Consider the following 26,654-nt stretch of genomic DNA (forward strand, 5'->3'; position numbering starts at 1 on the left):
GCTTACCATTGCACAACGGTGGCACTCGCCCGGATCTTAGTTAAGCTAGAAACACTCATATTTGCCTCGGCAGTTGGCGTTCTTCTTTTGAGATAGATGGGGATGGTCTTCTAGTACGGCACAAACACTATAGCTTTGAACAGCCCGGCCAACTGCATCAGTGTGAATGCTAACCAACCCTGCTTGACAGACTTGTTGAATAGAGGTACCCTTTGTAACTTTGAACCTCTCTCCCACTCTCTCTCTAGATAATAAAGAGTTCTCCTGACATGCCTGAACGGAGAAAACCTATACAGAAAATGGTGACAAATCTACACGTCCTCATAAAAATGGTCGCTCCACCGTCATGAGAACACACCATGTTGAAGTCATCAGGAGGCATTCTAACAGAATTGAATATTTTCCACTGCGTACCGCTAACATTTGCATACCACACAGGAATCGCATATCCTTCGAAAGGTTGACCTACTCCTTATGAATTCAATTCACTGGTCTTATGAGAAGGCAGCCCGTTGCAGTCCTCATGGCACCATTTTGGCAGGAGTGAATATTCTTCCACTGTGTAGCGCTAATATTTACTGGCGCCGCATACCTTGCCTCAAACCGGGCTATTGCTTTAAATGTGATCAAAAGGGTACTTTGTCAACACCTCAAACCGGGCTATTGCTTTATATGTGGTCAAAAAGGTACTTTGTCAACACCTCAAGTCATGCCGACCAGCGAATTGGGGAGCTTGTTCCTATTTCTGGTCTTGTCGCAAATAGCTGCGGTTTGCGCTGACGACTTGATCATGTTGCCGAACGTTACACCGAATATCTTGGGGTAATTAATACTGGAAATCTGGACACCATTGACCAATAAGTTCATGGCGAGCCTCATTTCAGTTGACCTGTTGGTTAAGAGAGTGGCTGTAGATTTAGCGGAGAACATTTTCACATTCCTCAGGTGGAAGAAATGTAATAAATCCGCTATGTGGTGTCATTAGAAGGCTCCCTGTTGCAGTTATCACGGCGGCCTTATGCGGGTTTTAAATATTCTTCGACTGCGTAGCACTAACATTTACATACCACACTGTCTACGCATATCTTACCACAGCACACCAGCGCTGTTCCTACTTCTGATCTTGTCGCAAATAGCGCAAGCCATGCGCGAACGACCCTGCGTTCTTATTTCTGGATTCCATTTTGGGGTCGACACAGATTGTTGATCATCCAACGTTTCAAACACGTCTGGAGGAAAGTCTTCTCTATGTTCTCGAACAACTTGTCATATTTGAAGTTATTAAAGGTCTGCGATAGGTTAAGTGCCACGATGACTGTTCGGTCGAAGGGCCTGTTCTGGTTCAGTTGTTGTCAAGGTGTAATGTTGGCAAACGTGATGTTGGCAAAATGGTAAAAAGTCTTTTGTCATGAGGAGGAGTCGTGCCTCTAGAATTTACGACAGACAGAAGTAAAGCCAGTCTGTACGATTCGCCTGTGCTAGAATGCTGGCATCCTTGCTTGGCTTCAGTAGCTGGACCACCTTGCTATCTTTCCAGGCTTCTGGTAAAATGTTTAGGGCTAACGATAAATTGAGGAAGTTTGTCAAATACTCAACTCCAATATACAGCTTATAATCATAGGGAGGAGTTGTGGCTATAGAATCCTCGCTAGTGGTGACTGGAGGGAAATAGATTCGCCTTTGCTGACATGTATGCTGACATCCTTGCCTGGCTTCAGTAGCTGGACAACATTGCCAATTTTTCAGGCTTCTGGTACAATATTTAGGGCTAACGATTGGTTAAGCATTAGTTTTGGATGACATCTGCAACATCCCTCATCGTTAGTTTTGGTTGTACCTTCCCGGCTAAGATGCTCTTGTATGACGTGACACACTCCTCTTCGCCCTATCACTCTTGGGGGTGCTCTTTAAATTACCGGTTAAAATAACACGCGCACCTGTGCGGATCTGTCACTGTCACGCTGTTGAAGGCAACCAATGTCCCTTCTTTAACTCTTTTTTCCCGAATCCGAGAGAGATTTAACCATTGCCCACAATTTACTCGAACTTCCCCTTGTTTTGGTCTACTAACCTGTTGACTTTATGTGTTAATTTCCTAACTCTTAGGTCTTCCGGGTTCATACGATGAAGTTCATAATGCTTCTTTGGTTCACCGTCGCCTACATTGGGAAATTTGGTTTAATTTCGGGTATTCGATCAGCAATGAACAGTGAACAAGCGGCTGCCATTACAGCCGAAGCTATAAGAATCGTGGATATGTTCAGTGTGACAGTTCGATGGTTCAGCATTTCCTGAGGATATTTTTTAAATACTAAAGAAAAATCCTCAATATTTAGAAGTCTTTATGTTCAGCTCTGAGGAGGGTATAGTTTAAAATGTGACTTTAATATGTTCCATTAGAATGTGTGACTGTCTGCTGCACTCTTTGCTCCTTGGGCAAAGTTTTTGTTACACTTTCCAAAGAATTGTTGTGCAGCAACTATTGTCATGACGTTCCCCCATTTTTTGGTTTGTTTTGATATATTGCCAGCTTTGCTGCAGCACTTGCTGCTGCTGTTGTAGCAGTAGTATCAGACATAAGCAGTCTATGGTACTTCTATGTGTCCTTCATAAATGGCGACATGTTTTCTTTGTCTCCTCGTTTTTTTTTTTTTTTTTTTTTTTCTTAGAAGCCCTTAAAAGTTTTCATCTGGGCATAAAGTTTTTTTTCTGTCGGCATGTTGTACCAAGAAGAAACTAGGTTTTTGTGCTGTAAACCTTAGATGGGGGAATGGGTAATGCCAGCAAAGCTGCAAACATTTCTTCGTTTCTTATAATTTCTTTCATTGTTTTTTATTTATTAATTTTTGTTTGTTTTATTTTTAAACAAATTTATTATCAAACCACGCCATTCAGCAACTATAAAACTTTAAGTTTTCAAAAGAATGAAAAAGAACAACAAATAAAAAAGAACGCCACAACTCCTTTTTTGCTGTTATTGTCTAGAAACTAAACTCCTAACGCCTTGTAGTTGCTGTGCTGTAGTTAATGTGATCTCTGGGAGAGTGTTGTGTGACACAGTTTTTGGCGCCCAAGTACAGCATTCCGCTTTGGCGTTTTTTTAAGATACTTGGTCTGTTGTTCTGCGGATACCAGCAATTGGGAAAGCATAATTCTTTGGGGGGATAACGCCAACACCAACCATAAATAACAATAGGACGAAAATACCAACAGCAGGACTAGGAGCAAGCGATAACAAGAACTATGTAGCAACCAACATTAACAAAACTATAAACAACAGCAAGCTAGCTAGCTTAAGCTAACATTCAACAAATCAGCTCTTCCAGAGATGGTTTTATGAACATCTTCTTTGTCGTTTTATAATTTCTCCTAACAATGGCCAGAAACTTAAGTTCATATTTCTTTTCAAGATGAAACTTCCTTCCACTCTTTTCAGCTAGTCTTAGGTATTGAAGATGAAGAAGAAAAAACGAAAATATTGCAGTGCAAACTTTTCCTTTTCTTTTAAAGTTCTTATCTCCATGGGAGCTATTTGCTGGCTATTTCACCAAGCTGCTATACTCAATGCAAAGACAAAAGGCCCGTCTCTTTGTTTTTCTCAAATATTATAAAATGTATTCCTCATTTATAGTTTGCTGATTGTATTTTTTAGTAGCCTTCACTTGCTCAGAATTTGCAAAGTTTTTTTTTTTTTTTTCTTTTTGCTTTTTTAAGTTTTCAAGTTTTTTCTATGCTAAACAAAGAGTAATTGCCTGTAATGGCGTTCCCAGAAACTAAGGGTAGCCGATAATAAATTGTTGCTATAGAATTCCAAAAAAACGGTAAACTATATAAGAAGAATGTTTGCCAGCAAAGGAAAAGTTTTAGTGAACATTTTTTGTCACTTTTGAACAACGACCAACAATTTAGCTAACAATCATTATGACAGCAGGAATTTTAAATGGATATAATTTCGAGAAAATGGGTCATGTGGAAAAATAGGTTTTAAGGAAGTGAGGAGGAAATGTAATAAAATAGAAATTAAGAGCATTTGTTGATATTTCGGGTGGGTGCTCTGGAATATTAATTTGTGTGGACCAAGGGGTGATGAAATTTAAAACGAGAGAAATAAATAGTTATAGGAAGGAAAAATGACTAGGCCCCATGAAGCAGCGTAGAATGAAAAAAAACAGACATTAAATTCTTATTTTTTCTTCAAAAGAAATGTATTGGGGTTTGGCAGGTCTTGTACGTCGTATATCATGTACAAAAGCACGGAATAATGGTAAGCATCTCGACTCAAAGCATTTATGTGGGATCTAAACCGAACAATTTTTCTTGAACTAAAACTAAGTCTCTAAAGTCGTATTGGTGTCTTAAAGAGGTATTGATGTGCTGGCCTTAACGTGGATAGATCAGACCACGGCCATTGATTTCATGTTTCACTGAACTTCCCGAAGTGCCAACTTGGTGAGTTATATTTAGGACACAGTAAATTGTGTAAAATAAATATAATAAAATTTTAGAAATGTTTACTGTTTTAGCAAGAAATGATGTCGCACCCTGTAGGGATCTACAAACTGAATTGCTTTTAGGGGCCTCTAACCAAATGCTTACAAAATGTAGCAAGCCTTTTTGTGGACCATGTTAGTTAGAGGGAGGAAAAGTGGCTAGACCACAAATTGTAGGAAGCGGTGAAATTTTTGAATCCGCGAAAGACGAAAGTTAGAACAACTGTCGTCTTCAATGGCATAGCAGTGACAGATCTTAAGAGCAGTTAATAGGGCGAAGGGGGGTTTGCTACGCCAGGCCAGAAGGTTTAGCAATAACTTACGATGGGCTATGTTGCAGGTGTCATCCGAAACATGAAATCCTGCAAAGCGTTGTACCCCATAATAAATCTTAATGGTAATGCTTACGCTAATGGATGAACTCGAAGTTGATTTGTTACAAGTGTCATCAATTTATCTTTAGCCACACATATTGTACCAGAAGCCAGTGATGATGATGAAGATGATCCCACCACTGAAGCCAGAAAAGGAATTCTGGCCGAATTTTTGTGCCAATAGCGAAGATTCTAGAGGTAGTACTTCTCCATGAAAAGCGGATGATAGAACGTGTGTTACTTTCAACTGCATGGCAGTGACAGATCCGAAAACCATGGGCGTTTTATTATAACCGGTAGTTTAAGATGCACCCAGAGGGTGACCAGGCGAAGGGGATCGAGCTACTGATGTTATTCAAGTATACAAGCTGCGACGAATCGTACAGCCCGATTTCTCTTCTGTTGCCACTTGCGAAGATTCTACAGTCGCCACTCCTCTACGATAACCAGCATCAGAAATACAAAAATACCACAACAGCGTTACCAAACAGTAATGGTGGCTCTTAACCAATCGAAAGACTTCGATACCGTCAACCAGGCCAAGCTGTTCGAGGACATAGAGAAGACTTCCCTCCAGCCGCGTTTGAAACGTTGGATAACACTGTGCAACATTTTTAAGGTGTTCTTGTGCAAACAATTCGAACTCAGGATTTTTTGAAAGTACAGACTCAAACGACAAGAAACCCTAGTTGGTTTTGTTGTGTCAGATCCAGCTCGGATTTTATGGCCCCATCTAAACCTGGTTAAATATTGAGTTTTTAAAGAAATTCGGGGCTATATCTCTGAAACCAATGCGAATCTTCTTCTGACCTCTGAAGCAAATTTGTAGATAAGGACAATAATAAAATATTTGGAGAAAAAATGAACTCGAAAAACTACATTTATTGCCTCAAATTTCAAAATATATGCAAAAATTCCACAATTTTTATACATTTCGCTCCGTATTTCCAAAACCATTAATTTTTCTGAATATTTTCTTTTGGAAAAATATTCCCTGGAATGTAATACACAACTCTTCAGCACATGTCATTGTTGTAAAATGCCTCTATCCCGTTGTATTCAGTACATTTTTCAACGACGATTTAATAAAAATGTCAATAAAGTAGTGAAATCCGGAATGTGAGAAAAAACTGTTGGTGTGAACTGTGTTTGAAATACGTGTTGTAAAAGGTATGATGCAAAATACGGCTGTAGCAACATGAAGTAAGCATTTTAGAGTTTCGGAATGTTCTAAAGAATTGTTGAGAACTTTATTTGGAAGATTTTTGTAAAAGGTTACTTGCTTCAACTCCCAACAGTTTAGCCGATACTGACCAGAATTTCAGCAATTATGTAAATTTTTCTATATTTTATAGATTTTGATGCCCTAGATGGAGTTTTTCTTATGTGGTTTTTTCAAGAGATAAGTTCTACTAGTTTAGGGCTACAATATTGCTAAAGACAGTAAGGCCAAATTCCTATTCGTTTCTGAGATAAAGGCCTGATAAATGCAAAAAAGTGTACATTTAGCCCGGTTTAGATGAGGCCATAAAATCCGAACTGGATCTGACAGGACAAAACCCTATTAGGGTTTTTATAGTCTAAATATGTACTTTCAAAAAATGCATACGAGAAGTTGTTTGCATTTTCAGTGTTGCATACTGTAATCAAATATATATTTGGTCGACAGTCGCTTGTAGAATTCAGAAATAAGAACTCGAAGACCTGTAAAGTGAAACAGGGAGTTCCTTGTGGTGGGGTGATACCTCCGAAACTGTTTGAATTCTATCTTTCAGAAATTTCACACCTTCCAGGCAGCATGGAAATCTTAATGTTTGGGGATAAGGCGGTACGATCTTGGAGTCGGGCCCTATGTTCACCACTTGGACGGCTGAAGTGAAGCTCCTTGTGAACATATCAATGGTGTCCAAATTTCGAACACTAAGTACCCCAAAATATTCGGTGTAACGTTCGATAGTATTTTTTTAGTCGTCCACGCAAACCACTGCTATTTGCAATAACATCAGAAAGAGTTTTAACGAACCTTGTTGACATTTAAAAAAACAGTGGGATGGTCTGTGGTCTGCGTTAGTGCTACACAGTGGAAGAATATTTAAAAGCTTCAAGAAGCCGCCCTGATGACTTCAACAGGGTGCCTTCTCATGACACCAGTGGACCATCTTCTTGAGGAAGAGATGATTTTGCCGGTGCATAAGTACAACAATACAGTACCTGCTTGGCGTGGTGAAAGATTACCTCTACTCGGGATCTTCATGATCTAAAGACAAAGGTTCGCCGCTAAATCTACCGTTCACCACTTGTACGGCTGAACATTTTCGTTAACGATATCCAGATTCCTACGACTAAATGTCCTAAGATCTTACGTGTAACGTTCGCTTGCGTAGGCCACTGCTATTTGCGATAAAATCAGAAGTAGAAACAAGGTCTTCAAGTCACTGGCCGACAGCACTTAGGGTGCTGACAAGACACCTTGTTGACCTTTTACAAAACAATGCAAAAATCTTTGGTAAGCTGTCGGACACCAGTGCAGTATGCAAATGTCAGTGTTACACAGTGGAAGAATATTTAAAATTTCCAATATGCCACCACTCATGATAAAATTGGACAATCTTCGTAAGAAAGCGAAAATTTTGACCAGTGCATCTGCACAATGAGATGTTGTCAATGCAATAACAACTTAAATGTTATCGCCATAAGCACCCCTGCCACAATCTTGTTGACCGCACCCAGACACGTCAATAAAGATCTTCATGATCTAGAGACAAAGGTCCTGCCAGACAGGCACGGATAGCATTGCACTGATGCAATTGCGCAGGTAGTTGAAAGATTTACATGTATGCTTTATTTAGAGTCCACGCCCATCCATCGAGCAATTGAAAGTGATTAAAATACGAATCGAACGGTGCAGCAAACAAAATTCATATCTGCCACTAATTGACAGCACGTTACCTGTGCTGGACTGGGACCTCACGATGCGCTCATTTTCAAATGTTAAAATTAAATGGAATTTTTGAATTTGGACACTGAAGAACCGCAACCCGAAATAACAGAACTGGAAATGGACTACGTGAAACAAGACCATCGAGTATGTCTCAAATAACTACAAAATATTTCGCTAAGTACGGTTAAAGAGATGTTTTAAGATCCTTATGCAAATTTAACAGAAGATTGTGCTCGTGTTCCTATTTACAACCATACATTCTTGTCGTGGAAAATTCCTTGCTTCCTGACATCCCGAAAACTCAAAAGGTTGTTCGGTGATTATCTAAAATGGTTTTTGGGCATGATAAGGTCTAAGATCCACAATGTCGGGTCAATTCATTAAGTTAGCCATAGTGTTCAAAACATATAATTTTTAGTGGGCAAGTTTATCCTATCAGAGATAATGGCTCTAAAGCTCTAAAAAACCTGTTGGCACCAAATAAAATTAGTGATAAGTCCTTGTGGTCCTGATTACAACATTGGCGAGTTCATACTGCCTGAGATATTAATTCGAAACCCCAAACCTTGAACATTTGAAAGGAGTTACTTCCAAATACAAATCAAGTTATATCAAATATATCAGTCCATTCCTGCAGGTTCCTCCCCAACAAAGTCCAACGCTTTTGCGATTATATCTTTCAAACTTATACCCATGTTCAAAGAAAGTCTGTATCGAAAAACTTCTTCGACGAAATCCCTTTAAATAGTTCAACATCTTCTATTAAGGACTCAAAGAGCTTAAGAATTGCACTGACATTTTTACCGTAGTAGACCATATGGTCCTGAATATAACGTGATCAAGTACATACTTCCTGAGGTAATGCTAAAAAGGCTCTAAAAATGTTAAACTTTGCAAAAAAAAGTGATCCTTAAATTTTAATTAATTCATCATAGCCCATGTCGGTACATTCCTTCAAGTTTGTACGTGTTCATCATAGTCCAACGTTCATCAAGTTCAATGTTAGACCACTTCTTGGATCGCCTTGAAATTTTTAAAGCAGAAATTTTTATAGCGGAAATTTTTATAGCGGATTTTCAAGATGCAAGACAAAAATTTTCCACAAAGCCAAATATTTTTTGGCAAGTCCATAATTATCAAAAAAGGCCTCAAAATTCGGAAAAAGTAGCCGGTATTCGCTTTGTCTAAGGTCTGCCTCTGTCTGCTTTACAATTAGCAGAAAAATATTGATTCAAAATCAATATATTTTATAGATGTGAAGAGTAAAAGTGGTGTGTTGAGTTAACATTCTTCTGTTACGATTTAACTTCGATAGTCGACTATTTATATTCTTCACAAATCCACGAGTTAATACTGATAATACTTTTGAATATTATAAAAAAACCAACTCTGACCTCGCTTACGTTTGTTTTCATTATTTCACCATTCCTTCTTGACTTTTTTTATTCTTTTATTATTATTTTTTTTTTTTCTTTTTAATTCCGCACCGACATCAACATATCTATCAACATCCAACTATCATTATCAAAATCCGACTTAACCGTAAAAATAAACAACAACAAAAATGGATGATATGGAAGACGCAAAAAACTTACTTAAGTCTAACGTCAAATTAAATTTCAACACATGATAATGCCAGGAAAAAAAATCCATGCTATAAAACAACCATGGACAGAAACGTAGGCGAAGAATACGAGGAGCAAAACCAACAAACGAACTTATTCCTAAAAAAACAAAGAATGGCATCAGGCTACTGTTTCCAGACCATTATAAAAAACGGTGGAGAAAAAAAAAACAACAACAAAAAAACCCTGATGCAAAACTAAAGATAAAACTTATGTAAATAAAATCCATGATGTATAAAAAACGGCGTAACATTGCAATTGTAAGTCTTGCCGCCCGGACTGACTGGTTTTCTGTCCCACCGACCATTCTACACCCAACTTAACTGCAACTACTAGTGAATGAAATGCAAAAAATAAAATTTTTGTTACTCTTTTTTTTCAACACAACACTTAACGTTCCGAATGGAAATGGAGGATAAATTTGCATACGTTTAGGGTTTTTTCACTTCGTTATTATTGTTTGTTTTTTACTTTTTTTGTTCGTAGTTGTTGTTCGACTGTACTATATGATCCTTCTTGACTGCATTCACATATTTCTGTTGTGGGTGGACGGCTTGGTGTGTGTATGAGTTAGTTAAAATATAAACCACAAATACTACAACAAACAGTAAAATTGCATTTGGAAATGAGAATGAAAACCGTAAACAAACACAGAGAGTATGACAAACGAAAAAGTGTTAAAAAAATCCAAAGCGTTCTAGTTGTTTTAGTTTCTTGTTATTTTTTGTGTTACGGGACAGAAAAATAATGGGAATGCTAATGCTGTTCCAGGAAGTGTTAAACACTGACCTTAATAGGATAGAATACACTAGATAGAATGTAGGTATAAGTGTACAACATTTTGCACTCTAAGGGTAGCACAAAATTAAAGTAGGATAAACATAAATCAGACAATAAAGTCTGATATTTCTTCAAAATATATAGTGTTTTGACTGGTCTTGTACGACCTACATGAATTGTCATTTCATTTTTCTCATCGGGCTCAGAAGCATATTCGAAACCACTTTACATGACGAACTTCGTATTGGCTTTTCTAGCATTTAAGACCTAGAAAACTTGGCTGTCTTCTCCATCTTAACTAGGTGTATCGATGGAATCCTTGAAATCAGAAATTCGCGATTTGAAGAGAATTCCATTAAGAACTGGGTTACTAGAGACACACCTCACAAAGGAGTACTTTCGCCAATGGTAGACTCTTTATAAGTAGCAAATTTGTTTCAACACTGTCGGAGCTTATGCAAATATTTGAAAATATCGCAGCTAGAAGTGCTTTTAGGATCAGGATGATGTTGACATGGGTCGAGTCGATATTTGGTAACGCAAAGGAGTCTGTCTGACGCTTTAGGCTCAGTGAGGAGGTTGTCTGGCTCCACTGGGTAACATTGATTTTTCTCACCGCTACTCAGTATAAGAGTGGTACGATCTTTATACTAACTAGGAGTGATTGGAAACATGGAGGGCAGCTTCGATACTTGGAGATATTATATGCGAATTAAAGCTGTTCAGGTTGTTCTATTGGCGTTCAAATCAATAATTGCTATCATGTGTAGATATCCGATAAGAAGACTACAGAAGGAAATCGATTTATATTTAGTACTGGGACACTGTGGCATTGTCGGGAACGAAATTGCACAATCTCTCAATATTACAATTGATACATCCCCGACTTGTCACTTCACCAACAAACTCTTCAACTTCAGAATTGATGTTGGGGTTATTAAGGTACACTGCTATGTAAGATCCAGAATTTGTTAATCCGATGAGATGTTAAGGTCCAACAAGGACCTTATATAATAAAACAAGTGAGCAAAGGCTATAGTCGGGACGGGGCCGACCATGTGATACTCTACACACTACCCCTGTGCATAAGTTTTTCACTGGTAAACATTTCTATTATGGAATATAATCCGACTACCACCAAACATAATATGCCTCTTTCTCTCTGGGACCCCCATAAGCAACCAAAAATTTCGTGACAATTTGATCAAAATGACGACCTGTAGCGTGATTGCAAAAAATGGAAGAATTGGATGCATTGCCGACTATTGTGGTATCTCTCTTGTTTGACCACCTTCTCCAACCTAGTTTACACCAATGTAAAGGTAAAATTTTCTTCTTCCATTGACAGGCTTTGCCGTTGGAATACCCCTACTAGAAGCCGATATATTCACAAAGAATAAAACTTTGAATTTGTCTCCACATGAGTTTTTCCCCATTCCGACCCCTAAATATTATCCGAATATCACCAAAATCAATAGGCTTCTTCCTTTGTGTGCCCCCATCTACCCCCAAAATTGACTATCCGATCAAAATTGCAACCTGTAGCGTGATTACAAAAAATGGAAAAATTGGATATATTACAGACTTTAGCAATATCTCTGTTGTTTGCCCACTTACGCCATCATACTTTGTATCAATATAATGGAGATCTTTTTCTTCTTCCATTGACGGACCTTCCTTTTGGAATACGTTGACTTTTGTCCACATAAGCTTTTTGCTTATTCCGACTCCTGAAAATTATCCGATTATCACCAAACTTAATAGGCTTCTTTCTCTGAGGGACCCGCATCAACTCCCGAAAAATTCGTGACGATCCCATCAAAACTGCGACCTGTAGCGTGATTACAAAAAAAATCGGAAAATGGGATGCATTACCGACTATTACGATATTTCAGTTGTTTGACCACCTACGACAACCTACTTTACATCGTTGTAAAAGTGATATTTCCTACTTTTCTTGACAGGTTTTGCTTTTGATGTACCTCTTACAAAAACAGAGACATTGGCTTTGAAATTCCGACCCTTGAATATTATCCGACCATCATAAAAACCAATACGCTTCTTCCTCTGTGGGATCCCCATTAACCCACAAAATTTGTAGCGTGATTACAAGGTTTAGATGGACAGACGGACGGACGGAAACACATAGCCAGATCGATTCAGCTCGTCGAGACATTCATTTTGATATATAAATATGGGTCTACGACCATTATTTCGATGCGTAACAAACTTTTTGGGTATAAAAATAAAATTTCCAAATAGGGTCACTTTGACCTGCTTTTATGCACACTTACTAAACAAGAAACGTATATATTTTTTCATAACTACACGCAATATTTGACGCTTCTTAGTGTAAATTGAAACAATTTCTATTTAAATTTTTGGCCAGGTTTTTCGGAAAATAGACACTGTGAACTTGTGCAAATCTGAACAAAAACTAGCTCGTGCCTTTCACAAGAATCTCTCTTCTGCCGGTTTTAGCTGAATAGTGTTAAACACACAGTTTCAAACCCTATCAACGTCTTCGTCAAAAGCAATCCACTGCCTGCGCTAAGCCCAATTCTAGATATGAAATCTTTGAAGATATCTCATCTAGAAGCGCATTTATGCTCATGGAGTTGTAGGCGTTGGGCGAGTCGATTTTTGATAACGTCCCGATGATAAAACCACTAGGCTCAGGCTTGAGATATCTTCTGTATCATACATATAAAGCATGGGCTGCACGAAAGCTGGTCTGGCCTAGGCAACACCGCCAGGTGCCATCTGTTTTTTTTTTTTTTTGGAAAGCATGACAATTTTTAGCCTAGACGTACTCAGGACAGTTTACTTGAAAAATTCACACTGCAAAAAATGGAATTTACTTGTGAACATTTTCGTCCAAGAATTTTTCACAACATTCGACGTGGATAATCATGGCCAGAGTGCATCGATCAAAATAGGACTATGAAAACTGATTTAATGAATTCAATCGTGGCGGGCGCTCGCCAAACAACGAAAGTCGTGAGGGTCGCCAAAAATCGGCCGTTGTGTCAGAAAAAAATATGCCGTGCCCGAACGGATAATGCGAAATCGCCATGTTATATACCGTGAGATAGAGGCATGCTTGGGCATTTCTTCCACCGACTATCATTTGATATTGCATAAACACCTAACCGCAAAAATGCATTTTTCTCGTTAGATCCCGTAAAATTGGACAATCGCTCTAAAAAAGGCTCTTGTGGATTGGTTCAATGAAATTGTGCATAAAATCGATCACGGTGCTTTTAACGACGTTTATAAGATCGACACAGACGACGAGTCTAGCACCTATGATTAAGAGCCCGAAACAAAGCAGGAATCGGCCGTTTGGGTCTTCGAAAGCTATCCAATTTCAATGAATGTTGTTCATGTAAAAGCACTTCGAGCCAAAAGGTCGCCTGTTTCTTCAGCCAAACTGACCGTTTGGCGACTACGGGGGACGGAGTTGGACAATATTTGCTACTTCAGACTTAATAACAAGCCGAAAAAAACAAGTAAAAAAAGTATCAGTCGGCTTTGCCTGTGTGAAACTAACAGATCAACTACCGGCGACATAATCAAAATTATTTTACCCAATAGGCATGTATTTAGCAGGTTTTCAGATATTTTTCTCAGTTTTGGACCTACAAACTTGCCGGATGAAAGTGAATCTTATTTTGGGATTCATTTCTTTTCGATAGGTAGCGCGACCTCCAGTCATATCAGCTGGTGACCATATAATTTAGAGGTTTTTGTCTAGGCATGGACTTGCCCATGAAAAACTTAATATCGCTGTAAACAGGACCACAAGGAGTAGCATCGGAATATACTACCAAAGGATATTCGAACAGACAGTAAACTGCACTTAAACATAAATGTTGAACTTTTGTGTGGAAGTGCCTTAAGGAGAAGACCCATATGGCCACTTTCGAAGTTAAAATACATTTGGATAAATGATTAGGAGATTCAAAGTTAGTTATTTTCAACAGATATAGCGCGTAAACGAAAAGTTTTAAACGAAAAGTTTTACATTTTTAAACCATAGAGTCGATATTGGAACCTCATCTATGTTTAATTTTACGATGAGCAAAGTATGGGCCAATTCGGTTGCTCCCTTCAAGAGTTATCGTGCGAACAATTTTTCCGAACATTTTTGAACTTTTGTCGAGGAGGTACCTGAAGTAATCGACCGATTCTTCGAACTTAAACTAAGTTTGGACAAAAAATTACGAAGGCCAAATTTTGGACCAAATCGGTTCATCATTCATCGGTTCATTGTTAAATCAACTCCATATTGCCTGAAACGGATTTCGCAAAAACTTACTTGTGGCCTAAAACCATTATTTCGATTAGGCACATTTTTCCCGTATGAAGGTCTATATACCCTCGTTAGCATAAATGCTGAGGGTTAATAATACCTCGTCAAGCCAAAGTCATTCTACCTTTTTAAGGAAATATATAACCTATGGTGATGTAGTACTTTGTCCGACAAACTGGAGCAACTTTTTGTAGAGCACAATATTTCAATAAACTGGTACCGTTATCGGGGAGCTATAGCAAAACATGGACCTATATTGATATTGGCGAAGTAGTTGTGTGTCCACGCGAAACTTCAAACGCAAAATTACCGCTATTTCGGAAAAAAAAATTAGCTAAAATCCTGAAAATACATAAAATCGAGAAACTTGGACCCATATTAAAAATTTTTAGTCAAATATTCACTTCCGACCATTGGACATTGGGAACTATAACTGTCAAATTACAGGTAGGTTTGCACAAATAATTTAACTAGAATCCTCAAAAAACCAAAAATCGGAGATACCATTATATGGGACTATACCAAAACATGGCCCTATGTGTCAAAAATTCAAAATTTTCGCTTAACTTCAGTTCAAGCACATGTCTCGATTTGTTTGGAATTTTTCCTGAAGATACTTCTTATAGCCCTATTTATAGTGATTTAATATTTTACGTGGGAAAGTCCATGAAATCTGGCAAAATAATCCACCCCTCACAAAAGTTCAAAATATTCACTTCAACATAGTGTAAGGACTGTTCGAGGATTGTTTTAAAATTTTCATCGAAGGTAGTCTTTGGGCCTCTGATTAGAATAAAATCATTTATTTCGTGGACAAGTCCCTGCTATCTGACATTTTGGCCCAAAAATGGCTGGTGGGCAAGACAACTATCAAAGGGAATGACGGACTGTCCGTTGGTTCAGGAACCTCATTCGCGAAATTTGAACACTTATCTAATAGTGTTTTAATTTTGTAGCGGTTAATCATCGACGTCAACAGAAAAATATTGGTCGAGGGAAACACAATACCTTCCGAGACGTGGGCTTTGAAATTCCCCGATATTTAAGACCACTCTTTCATAAACCGCTCACACTAACGTTTTTCGTAGCCTTTTCCGTCCCTGAGCTAAAAACTCTATAATGGAACTGATATTAAGTCATAGACAGAGGGTAGTTAGCTATCTACAGAAGTAAATATATAAATATATACTCAAAGAGCGGCATAACTTATGTCTATGTTTTCTGAGTATGCAATTTCTTTTTTATACCCTCAGCATTTATGCTAACGAGGGTATATACACTTTCATACGGGCAAAATATTGGTTTTAGACCCCAAGTATGTTTGGACGAAATGTGTTTCAGACAATTTGGAGTCGATTGAGCAATGTCCGTCCGTCCGTCTGTCTGTCTGGCTGGCTGGAGCGCACGATAACTCTCGAACGAATAAACTTAGATACCTGGCTTGCTGTTTGCAAAATACGGTCGAAGTAGTTATTTTATGTATTTATATATTTATACATTTTTATATTTATCTATCTATTTATTTATTTTTAAGTTGGAAAGTCAAATTTGAATCGCCACTTTAAAACGCGTTTTTCTCGAAACTAGATTTTTTTTGAGGTGCGTCACTCTTTGAGTAAATGAGCGACATGCTCTTCCTGTATGTGTCTTACCATGCTCATTTTGCACAGAGTCCAGATACATCCCATTTGATGGAAACAATTGTTCAACCCAATACTATTATCGTAAATCTCCCTGCTGAGATATCAAATTATAACAGTCCAGTTCAACTCTTAATGGAAAAGTAATGATATTTTGTGTTGTTGCTGTGGCTGTTTTATGTCAACAAAAATATCCACAGTCTATTAACACAGCAGTCATTTCATACTCAACTGAAAATTAAAAACAAGCAGCATCCAAGCGTACAAATGAAAACTTTGTTACTCCTTAAATAAAACAATGTAGAAGGAGAGATAAAATAAAAACAAGTAACCCAAGAACTCAAGCAAAATACACAGGGACGTAGTTAAACTATTTTATTAAAAGAAGTTTTAAGTAACTTAGCAAAGAAGAACGTTTTACCAGGAAATCATTTTTTACATTTTTTGTGATATCCTTTAACATTTCTCCCCCTTCTGCATCACCTTATTGCTCCGTATGACAAAACGGTAATACGCAACAAACCCTCAACTTCCAACAAAGTGTAAGCTGTTAAAATAAAATGATATTTATGCAAAATAGACCAACGTGTTAAAATGTTGATGATATGCCATGTGGCTTTGCTTAAAAGAATCCGCTGCTACTTCCTACTCAGGTTGGTAAACCAAATTTCAAAGCAAACTTTACTATCAACTAAAATGCAAAGTAATCGTTTTTTTTTCTTTGAGTTTGTTGTCCCTTCATACTTACATACTAAAACTTACCGTGTGCATCTTTAGAGGATAATGATCCACCCATACCGGAACCCGAACCACTAACACCAGTCATCCCTACACTTCCTCCTCCACCACCGCCAACGCCACCAACTAAGCCCAAACTATGTAACGCCGACGCTGAGGAGGATGAGTGTAGACGTGCCATTGCATTTTGTGCAGGTAACAGGAATACAAATGTCATAAAAATCCAACGAAATATAGGTGATGATGAGGAGGAGGACAATGGTGACGGCGACAACGACGACGAGGACGACGAAGATAATGAGGATGCGAACGAGGACGACGACGCTGATGTTATGGATGACAATGGTGATGAGGTGAAAGCTCTTCGCTTGGCTGGTAAACAGGACATTGTCGTTCTCCTCGTTCTTGTTGACGTTGATATAAATGTCTGTGACGACGACGATGATGATGTTGGTGTTGTTGTTGTAACGGAACTACTACTACAACAGCAACATGTTGTTGGGCAGGCCATTAAAATACGCTGACATTTATGGCACTTCATTTTTTATTGTTGGTCTTAATATCCTCTTTTTCGAAAGGAATAATAATAATAACGTAATAACACTAGTGACCGAACAATTTTATTTATTTCCTTTCGCTTTTTTTGTTTTTGTTCGTTTTGGGGTTGAGCACTCTGCTTTAGTTTTTTTTTTGTTCTTTTTTGCAATATGTCCCCCTTTTTTGTACAACTGTTTGCCCTTTTATTTTTCTTGTGGTCTTTAAGAAATGACAAAGGAAAATTAATGAATATCCTTTGTCCCTTTTGGTTGTATTTGTTTTTCTTTTGTGGGAGGATATTTGTTTATGGAAGCCTTGAGTTTAAAGTTGGGTTTTTGTTCTTTCACTCTGGTGGATTTAGTTGTACGTCTTCGTTTTGGAAGGGCATATAAATGTGGCCCCTGTTGAATTTGGTGATATGGCAGTATTTATTGTTGTTTTTATCGCCTGGCTGCAAAGAGAGAGAAAGAACAATAAATTAAAAGAAGAACTATTAAATAATATTAAAGGTTTTTTTATGGGATCTTGTGTAGTGAGAAAATGCATATCAAAATGTTTTTGGTCAGTCGGAGATATATGTTCAAATTGTTGAAAATATATTCATATAATACTCTGATTTATTGATAGATTTTAAAGGATATATTTCAAATTTTTCAATATTATAACTGTTATATTGTGAAATTTTCTAGAACTAATTTTTCTACAGCATCACGGAAGTCGTCTATTCCAAGTTCCTGCAAGATAATAAAACCATTTCAGGATAATGTTTTGCTACATTTCCTGAGAATTTCAGGGATGTAGACGTTATATAAATGTTTTCTTGCACCATGTCCGACACATCTCTTAGAACCTGCCGTAGAAAGATTCAAAATTTGTTTTCACATCCAAAACGCTATTTTTATTCTTTTCCAATTTCTAAATTACACAGCAAAAGCATAAACTGAACTGAAATAAGAACAAGTAAAAAGTCGTTAAGTTCGGCCGGGCCGAACTTTTTATACCCTCCACCATAAAATAGTCTTAATTAAAATGGAATAATTAGAGTCCTTTTACAATTTTATGTGGAACAACTTTTTGACAATGGTTAGACTCCTACTGCCTCCCACTATTGCTTAAATTACACTGTGAAGACAAATGTTGGGACAGAGATAATTCCTTTTGGAGATGAAAGCCCTTGGTGTGTGTATATTAAAAACCCCGAAGGACAGATGCGCCGTGATTCGAACTTCCGCGTTATGGCGTGATGAAGTTTTTGCAAGAGACCCTGTAAGCCATCATGAATTAGCATTATATCTTTGTTTGTTGTTTTTATAGAGCACTTAAGCAACAGTGAACAAAGATATAACTCTAATTCCTGATGGCCCACAGGGTCTCTAACAAAAATTTCTTCACGCCATAACGCGGAAGTTCGACTCACGGCGGATCTGTCCTCCGGGGTTCATAATATACTCACCAAGGCCTTTCTTCCCCAAGAGGAATTTTCCGTGCCCCAGACTTTCACCTCCATTTTGTTGCACAGTGTTATCTGATCTAATCTAAAAAATGTGTTCAGCTAGGGGAAAGGTACCACCTACGGGGCTATATCAAAGAGTCAACCTATCTTTAAATTTTTTGGCGGAAAAGTTTTATAGCTGCAGGGAACTTCAAGAGTCAAATTGAGGGTAGTTTCATCAAAACAATGTAGACCCTCAAAAATGGACCCATGTTGACGAATTTTAGTGAAGAAATTTCGTGACCACTGAAAATTCCCGAAAATCGGGAGGTACAGTTATATGGGGGGATATACCAAAACATGGACCTATATTAACGATTATTTTTGAATAGACAAAATTGTAGCTAAAATTCTCAAAATACCGAAAATCGGGAGATACCGTTTATGGGGGCTATACCAAAACATGGACCTATGTTGACGATGTTTCGTGGAGATGTGTCATGACCACTGAGAACCTCAAATGGCAAATTACAGCTTGTTCGGTTAAAAATTGTAGCTAAAGTGCTGAAAATACCGAAAATCGGGAGGTACGGTTATAAGGGGGCCATACCAAAAAATTGATCTATGTTGACGATATTTATTGGAGATTTTTCATGACCAATGAGAACCTCAAATGTCAAATTGCAGATAGTTCGGTTACAAATTGTGGCTTAAATTCTCAAAATACCGAAAATCGGGAGGTACCGTTATATGGGGGCTATACCAAAACATGGACCTATGTTGATGATGCTTGGTGGAGATGTTTCGTGACCATTGAGAACCTCAAATGGCAAATTACAGCTAGTTCGGTTAAAAATTGTAGCTAAAATTCTCAAAATACCGAAAATCGGGAGGTACCGTTATATGGGGGCTATACCAAAACATGGACCTATGTTGACGATGTTTCGTGGAGATATTTCATGACCACTGAGAACCCCAAATGTCAAATTGCAGATAGTTCGGTTAAAAATTGTGGCTAAAATTCTCAAAATACCGAAAATCGGGAGGTACCGTTATATGGGGGCTATACCAAAACATGAACCTATGTTGACGATGTTTGGTGGAGATATTTCATGACCACTGAGAACCTCAAATGTCAAATTGCAGATATTTCGGTTACAAATTGTGGTTAAAATTCTCAAAATACCCAAAATCGGGAGGTACCGTTATGTGGGGGCTATACCAAAACATGGACCTATGTTGACGATGCTTGGTGGAGATGTTTCATGACCACTGAGAACCTCAAATGGCAAATTACAGCTAATTCGGTTAAAAATTGTAGCTTAAATTCTCAAAATACCGAAAATCGGGAGGTACCGTTATATGGGGGCTATACCAAACCATGGACCTATGTTGACGATGTTTCGTGGAGATATTTCATGACCACTGAGAATCTCAAATGTCAAATTGCAGATAGTTCGTTTAAAAATTGTGGCTAAAATTCTCAAAATACCGAAAATCGGGAGGTACCGTTATATGGGGACTATACCAAAACATGGACCTATGCCCATATCCTTTGGTATATAAGTTTGTTGATCACTAGGAACCCTAAATCCCAAATTATAGCTAATTCGGTCTGCAAATGTGGCGAAGAACGTCAAAATACCTCAAATCCGGATGTACCGTTATATGGGGGCTATACCCAAAAGTGGACCGATATAGCCCATCTTCGAACTTGACCTGCCTATGGAAAAAAGACCCTCGGGTGCAAAATTTCAGCACTCTATCTCAATTATTGCGGACGCTAGAGTGATTACAACAGACGGACAGACAGACGGACAGACGGACATGGCTAGATCGTCTTAGAATTTTATCCTGATCAAGAATATATATACTTTATATGGTCGCAAATGATTAGTTCGATGTGTTACAAACAGAATGACAAACTTAATATACCCTCCATACTATGGTGGAGGGTATAAAAATACAAAATAGCAGTCTCCCAAGGAGACTCTAAACACTCATACCTAAGAGCTGAGAAATTATTTCCTAGAGGGTATGACTCTCGTTAAAATCTCTGGCATAAACGATAAACTAAGTACGAAAGTGACAACGGTGAGCTCAAGTTGTTGATTATTTCTTTAGAAGGGAACATAATTGTCTCCTGTTTAGTTAAATGCAGTGATCTTCTCGCTACGTTTTTTTTCTGACCCCCCTGGGGACCAGTGACTAACTTCCACATACACTTAACTTAATAGGGGGCTAAGATCTTAACCCGAACTTATAGGGGTCGGTGCATTTTGTTAGGATCGGTGCTTTATGCCAGGATCCTAATTGCAGTGTTTACATGCGTAAATGTTTGATCTTATAATGGTTCAGGAGTTAATACTGACCAAAATACTCGGTAGTGAGATACCAGTTGTTGTTGTAGCAACGCAAATATGTTCGTTCGTATTTTTGTTTTTCAGTTATCTGGTTCCTCTGTTCAACAATTCTGCAACCCGAACTGGCTGCGTCCATAACGAATCTGGAGGTGATACGGTTAGCTGGGTAGCTGAACATGCAGGGCATGTGTTGGGTAACGCGCCATAAATTCGTGTCCAATATGAATTGAGGATCTTAACTGTTCTAAAACCACTCACGTTTGTCTTGGCAGCTGGCATTCTTCTGCTGCAGTGGATGTGAGATGGTCACCGAATACAGCATTCACCCTACACCTTGTACTACATGTACAACTGAATCAGTATGAGTGATATTCAAGCCTACCTGATTGGCTTGTTGATCTAGAGGTTCTCCTGAACTGTCAGGGTGGGGGAAGCCTGTCCACTAGATCGTGGCAGGGATACTCACACCTGTAACACCCAAGCAAGTACTGCATCAACAACATCTTATTGTGTTGACGCACCCGTGAAATAATCGTCTCCTCAGGGATATAGTCCATTGGTGTCAACGGAAGGCAACTCTGGCAGTCCTTAAGACAGATTCTAACAGATTTGAATATTTTCCGCTGCAAAGCGCCAACATCTGCATATCACACTGACGCCGTATAGCTTACCACATAAAGTTCTGCCATCGATTTCATGACCTTGTTTTTACTTCGGATCTAGTCACAAACAGTTACGGTTCGCGCGGACGCGAATGTGTCACTAAAGTCAAGTTTCCCTCCTCCGTTTTTTGTACGATCCTTTCGAAAAACGCTGTAAGCATCGTAACGTTGCAACCCACAGGTAATGATGAACTTTGTGTCCCGCATCTAGGTGAACATGATGTTTCTCCGACAATTTCGCTGATTTTATTGCGGAGACCGTTTCAATTGAGTTGCAGGAATGCTGTATTCCGACGACGACGATGAATTCGACGACGAAGTTGAAGACATGCTTGGAGATGCTCTGTCGCAGCAAGCAGCAACATAACTTTTATCGCAGTAGTCCTGGGTGCGGCGAGGACTAGAGCAGCCTCGGAAGTGCAATTCACCAAAGTTGACATGTGATGGATGCGGCTGTGACAAATGGAACAGTTCCATACAGTAGTCATTATACCCTCAGCATTTATGCTTATATACAATTTCATACGGACAAAATGTGCCTCATCGAAATAATGGTTTTAGACCCCAAGTATGTTTGGACGAAATGTGTTTCAGACAATTTGGAGTCGATTGAGCAATGTCCGTCCGTCTGTCTGTCTGGCTGGTTGGAGCGCCCAATAACTCTCGAACGGATCAACCGATTCGATCCAAAATTTGGATTTCGTAATATTTTGTCCAAACTTAGTTTAAGTTCGAAGATGGGCTATATCGGTCCACTCCTTCCTGTACCTCCCCCACAAAACTTCGAAAATGTTCGGAAATTTTGTACGTACTTAGACATAGATGAGGTTCCAATATGGACTCAATCGGGCCACTCCTTCGGGTACCTCCCACACAAAATTTGGGATAAGTTCAGTTTAGTACCTGCTCTCGAATCCCTTTGATTTTTGTTTCCGCAACTTGTATTCACTGCCCCCTATACGACGGTACAAGTTTCATCAGGGGCAAGTCTATACTTCCTGAGAAAATAACCCAAAAGTTGCAAAAAAACCCCTATGACACCGCGTGAGATGGTTGGAGCGCAAGATAACTCTCGAACGGATCTGCCGATTCGGTCCAAAATTTTTTATCTAAAAATAGTTTAAGTTCAAGGATGAGCCATATCGGTCCACTCCTTCATTTACCTCCCCCACAAAAGTTCAAAAATGTTCGGAAAAATTGTTCGTACCGTAACTCTTGAAGGGAATGGTCGAATTGGACCATAATTTACACATCCTAATATATCTACCAGATATAGATCAAGTTTAAATATGGACTATATTTGTCCACTCCATCCGGTACCTCCCACACAAAATTTCGGATAAGTTTACTTTAAGACCTGTAATCGAAACTTTGTTTTTTGTTGAAGCAACTTGCATTCGCCGCCTCAATTACGATGGTAAAATTTTTTTCAGGTGCAAGTCCATACTTCTTGAGTAAACAGCCCGAAGGTTGCAAAAACCCCCTATGGCACCATATGTAATGGCTGGATATCCACTTCCATAATGGTCAGTGTCGATCCATTCCTTTAAGTATCTCATCCGCAAAACTTTTGATGTTTAATTCTAATGAACATTTTTGTCGGTTCATACATCCAAAATTTTTAAGACCCCCTAAATACATACGTTTTTGGGAAAATTTTTTTTTCAATATACACGGGCTGAGGGTATATCTCTTTCAGCAAAGCTGACTGATACTTTTTTACTTATTTTACTGGTTATATTGAGTCAAAGAACATCTTCCTTCTTTCAACTAAAAGTCGTGGATCAGCATTGCCGTAGAGGGTCATCACCATACACCGCCTTGTAAGATACATACACCACTTCTACACCAATTGAGGTTTTCTGTAGGCAACAGAGGTTTTCTATAGTTAACAAAATCCTATGGGACTACGAACCTAGAAGGCACCCTTACAGGTCACCTTCATTTTTTTTTTTTTTTTTTGTTTAGAAAATAACGAAACTTTGGAATACTTTCTCTGTTACCGCCCAGGCTTTGCAAATCTTACAACACAGCCCTTGGGAAACGACATCCCACGGTGTGCCTTAACCAAATTTAAATGGAAGGTGCTTACACCTGCGAAGTTTTTGCAGATTCTGAAACTACAATGCTCATAGATGAGAAATATCAAGAAACAAAATAATCGCAGGAGGGATTTTCAAATAAATCGCGATTTGAATTCACATTTTTAGGGGTTCTTTAAGTTTTCACGATTTTGCTTGGAAACCGCGAGTCCTATGTATATGGGCCTAAAGAAAATGTTGAAGCTGTGAAAATTCTTCACAAGGTTGACCTTTATGATATTTTCATAGGTTTTACCGTTTTTGAAGTAGAGAAGTTCAAATTGAGACAATGCACTGATTGTATCGCCTCCTTAAAAAACAATATCATGCTCAGTGCGCCTTAATTAACTTTTGATAAAAACTGCTTACACATGGGAAGATTTCGCGGATTCTGAAACAGTTATGTTCATAGATAAGAAAAATAAAAAAAAACAGAAAAAATCATTGGAGGGATTTTTAAATAAATCGCGATCAAAATTCTCAATTTTAGGGTTTTTTAGGTTTTCACGATTTTGCTTGGAAACCGCAAGCCGTTACGAAATTAGTCTAACAAATAATTTTTAACTGTGAAAATTCTCTAGAAGACTGACCTTTAGGTTTTTTCGTTTTACCATTTTTGAGATATATAGGTTCAATTCAAATTTTTAGGTTTTTATCTTAAGTCTACAATATTTTGCTTGGAAACCGCAAGTCATATCAAAATGGGACTAAAGAAAATACTGAAGCTGTGAAATATCTCTACAAGATTGAATGATTTATTTTTCTCTAGTACAACCATTTTCAAGATATATAAGTTTATTTTGGAAATTGCAGTAATGACATTGTTTTATATGGAGGCGATACAGTCAGTGCATTGTCTCAATTTGAACTTCTATATCTCAAAAACGGTAAAACCTACGAAATTATCATAAAGGTCAATCTTGTGGAGAATTTTCACAGCTACAACACTTTCTTTAGGCCAATTTATATAGGACTCGTGGTTTCTAAGCAAAATCATGAAAACCTAAAGAATCCCTTAAGGTTTTAACTTAAATCGCGATTCATTTGAAAATCCCTCCGGCGATTTTTTTTTTGTTTCTTGATATTTCTCATCTCTGAGCATTGTAGTTTCAGAATTTGCAAAAACTTCCCAGGTGAAAGCACGTTCCATTTTAAGGCGCACCGTGATACAGGAACTTAACCAAATCAGGTTAAATGAATTTAGCAACTTTAGGAATTTTTTTTCAAAACTACAGATTTCTAAAAACAATGAAATATAGATATAATTTTTTCCTTCCAGAAATGTCTGGAGCACACTACAGACTTACTCTGGCTTAAATGTATGTCATGTCGACATTTTCATCGTCCCCTAACATAAAATAAATTAGAAGTTGTAGTATATAGCACAACCTCCTCCTGAAAATGTGTATTGAATGTTAAAAGCTGTTCGAGTATCGTTATGCAATGTTTAATGAAGGCAAACACTTTGGTAATATGTGCAATTATATGTACAATGTTTCTCCTTGGCAAGTCCATACATCCTAGCAGAATGTCCCGAAAGCTCTAAATATCATGCAGCAACAAATTAAATTGGTTTGTGGTGATGATAGCTACCAAAGTAAGTGAATCCAAATATTGATAACATTTCAAGGTGGACCTGAAATTCATTTTGAAGTCACTTCTCGGATCGAGTTTAAATTTAAATTGGAATCAGTGCTTGCCGTTATGACTACGAGGTTAGTTTCTAGGAAAAACCAATACTTCGCAAGATATGGGCCTCAAAATTTCCCAATATTTAGGTTAACTCCTTCATTAAACTCCACTTTATGACTACAGGTTGGCTTTGAGATCTCTATTACAACGTTATAATTGTATTGTACATACGTCCACGATATTACGGAAACTAACTTATAGCATCCTAAGTAGAAATACAGTTCCATTACACCCAACGAACTGCTTCATTTTAATAATTCTCCATCCACAGAACCGGGTGATAAACCTCTGAAAAATATTTCATATCTCTCGCATTAAATTCTAAATCTCATATCTTGATAAATTACATAGGAAAATATTTTAATATTTTTCAAACACACTGAACACAAAGAAAAATTTTCCATTTTTGGTTTCCAAAAATTTTACAAATTATTGACATTATATCCATTTGCTAGCCACCCCCTTAGCTGGTATTAGGCTGTAAGTGGCTTCACTTTAACCAACCAACCAACCAAAAGTTAAACATATTACCCTTAACCAAACTCATCCATTTATACAACTTATCCCTTTTTCGTTTAGGTTTAAATTGAATAAAAGGCTTCAGATTTAATTTTAGCTCATCACACACAAAAAGAAACGATTAATAATACAAAAAAACATTTGATCAACACAATCTATTTATAGAAAAGCCTTTTCTCGTTTCCCCACCATACACCACCGAAAAAGGTTACTTTAAAATAGATTTTTGTTAGAAGTTAATAAATGTCTGGGTTATTTGTCTCTTTTGTTGAAAGCAATAACACACACAAATGCACATACATACATGGTCACATGGACTCACATTAGAACAGTTTTATTACTCCCACTATTCACATTTGCCAGGACTTATCTATTTAACTATTTTTTTCTTTCGTTTTTGTTATTGTATTTTCATGCTTCAATAACAAACATCTGAGTCAATCTAAAACGAGGAAGTAGCCTCTA

General features: G+C 37.9%; 1 protein-coding gene across 1 annotated transcript in view; it reads right to left on the reverse strand.

Annotated features, from left to right (window-relative positions):
- side-II (sidestep II transmembrane protein) overlaps positions 1–26,654 on the reverse strand; it is a 482,796-nt gene that overhangs the window by 355,271 nt on the left and 100,871 nt on the right. Inside the window, exon 2 of the mRNA XM_073967649.1 lies at positions 16,928–17,891. Within this exon, the coding sequence (XP_073823750.1) occupies positions 16,928–17,444 (517 nt within the window). The 5' untranslated portion in view covers positions 17,445–17,891. The remainder of the gene's footprint in view (positions 1–16,927; positions 17,892–26,654) is intronic.

This window comes from Musca autumnalis, unplaced genomic scaffold, assembly GCF_047663935.1.
Source record: "Musca autumnalis isolate F117 unplaced genomic scaffold, ASM4766393v1 scaffold_2, whole genome shotgun sequence".
Taxonomy (NCBI): domain Eukaryota; kingdom Metazoa; phylum Arthropoda; class Insecta; order Diptera; family Muscidae; genus Musca; species Musca autumnalis.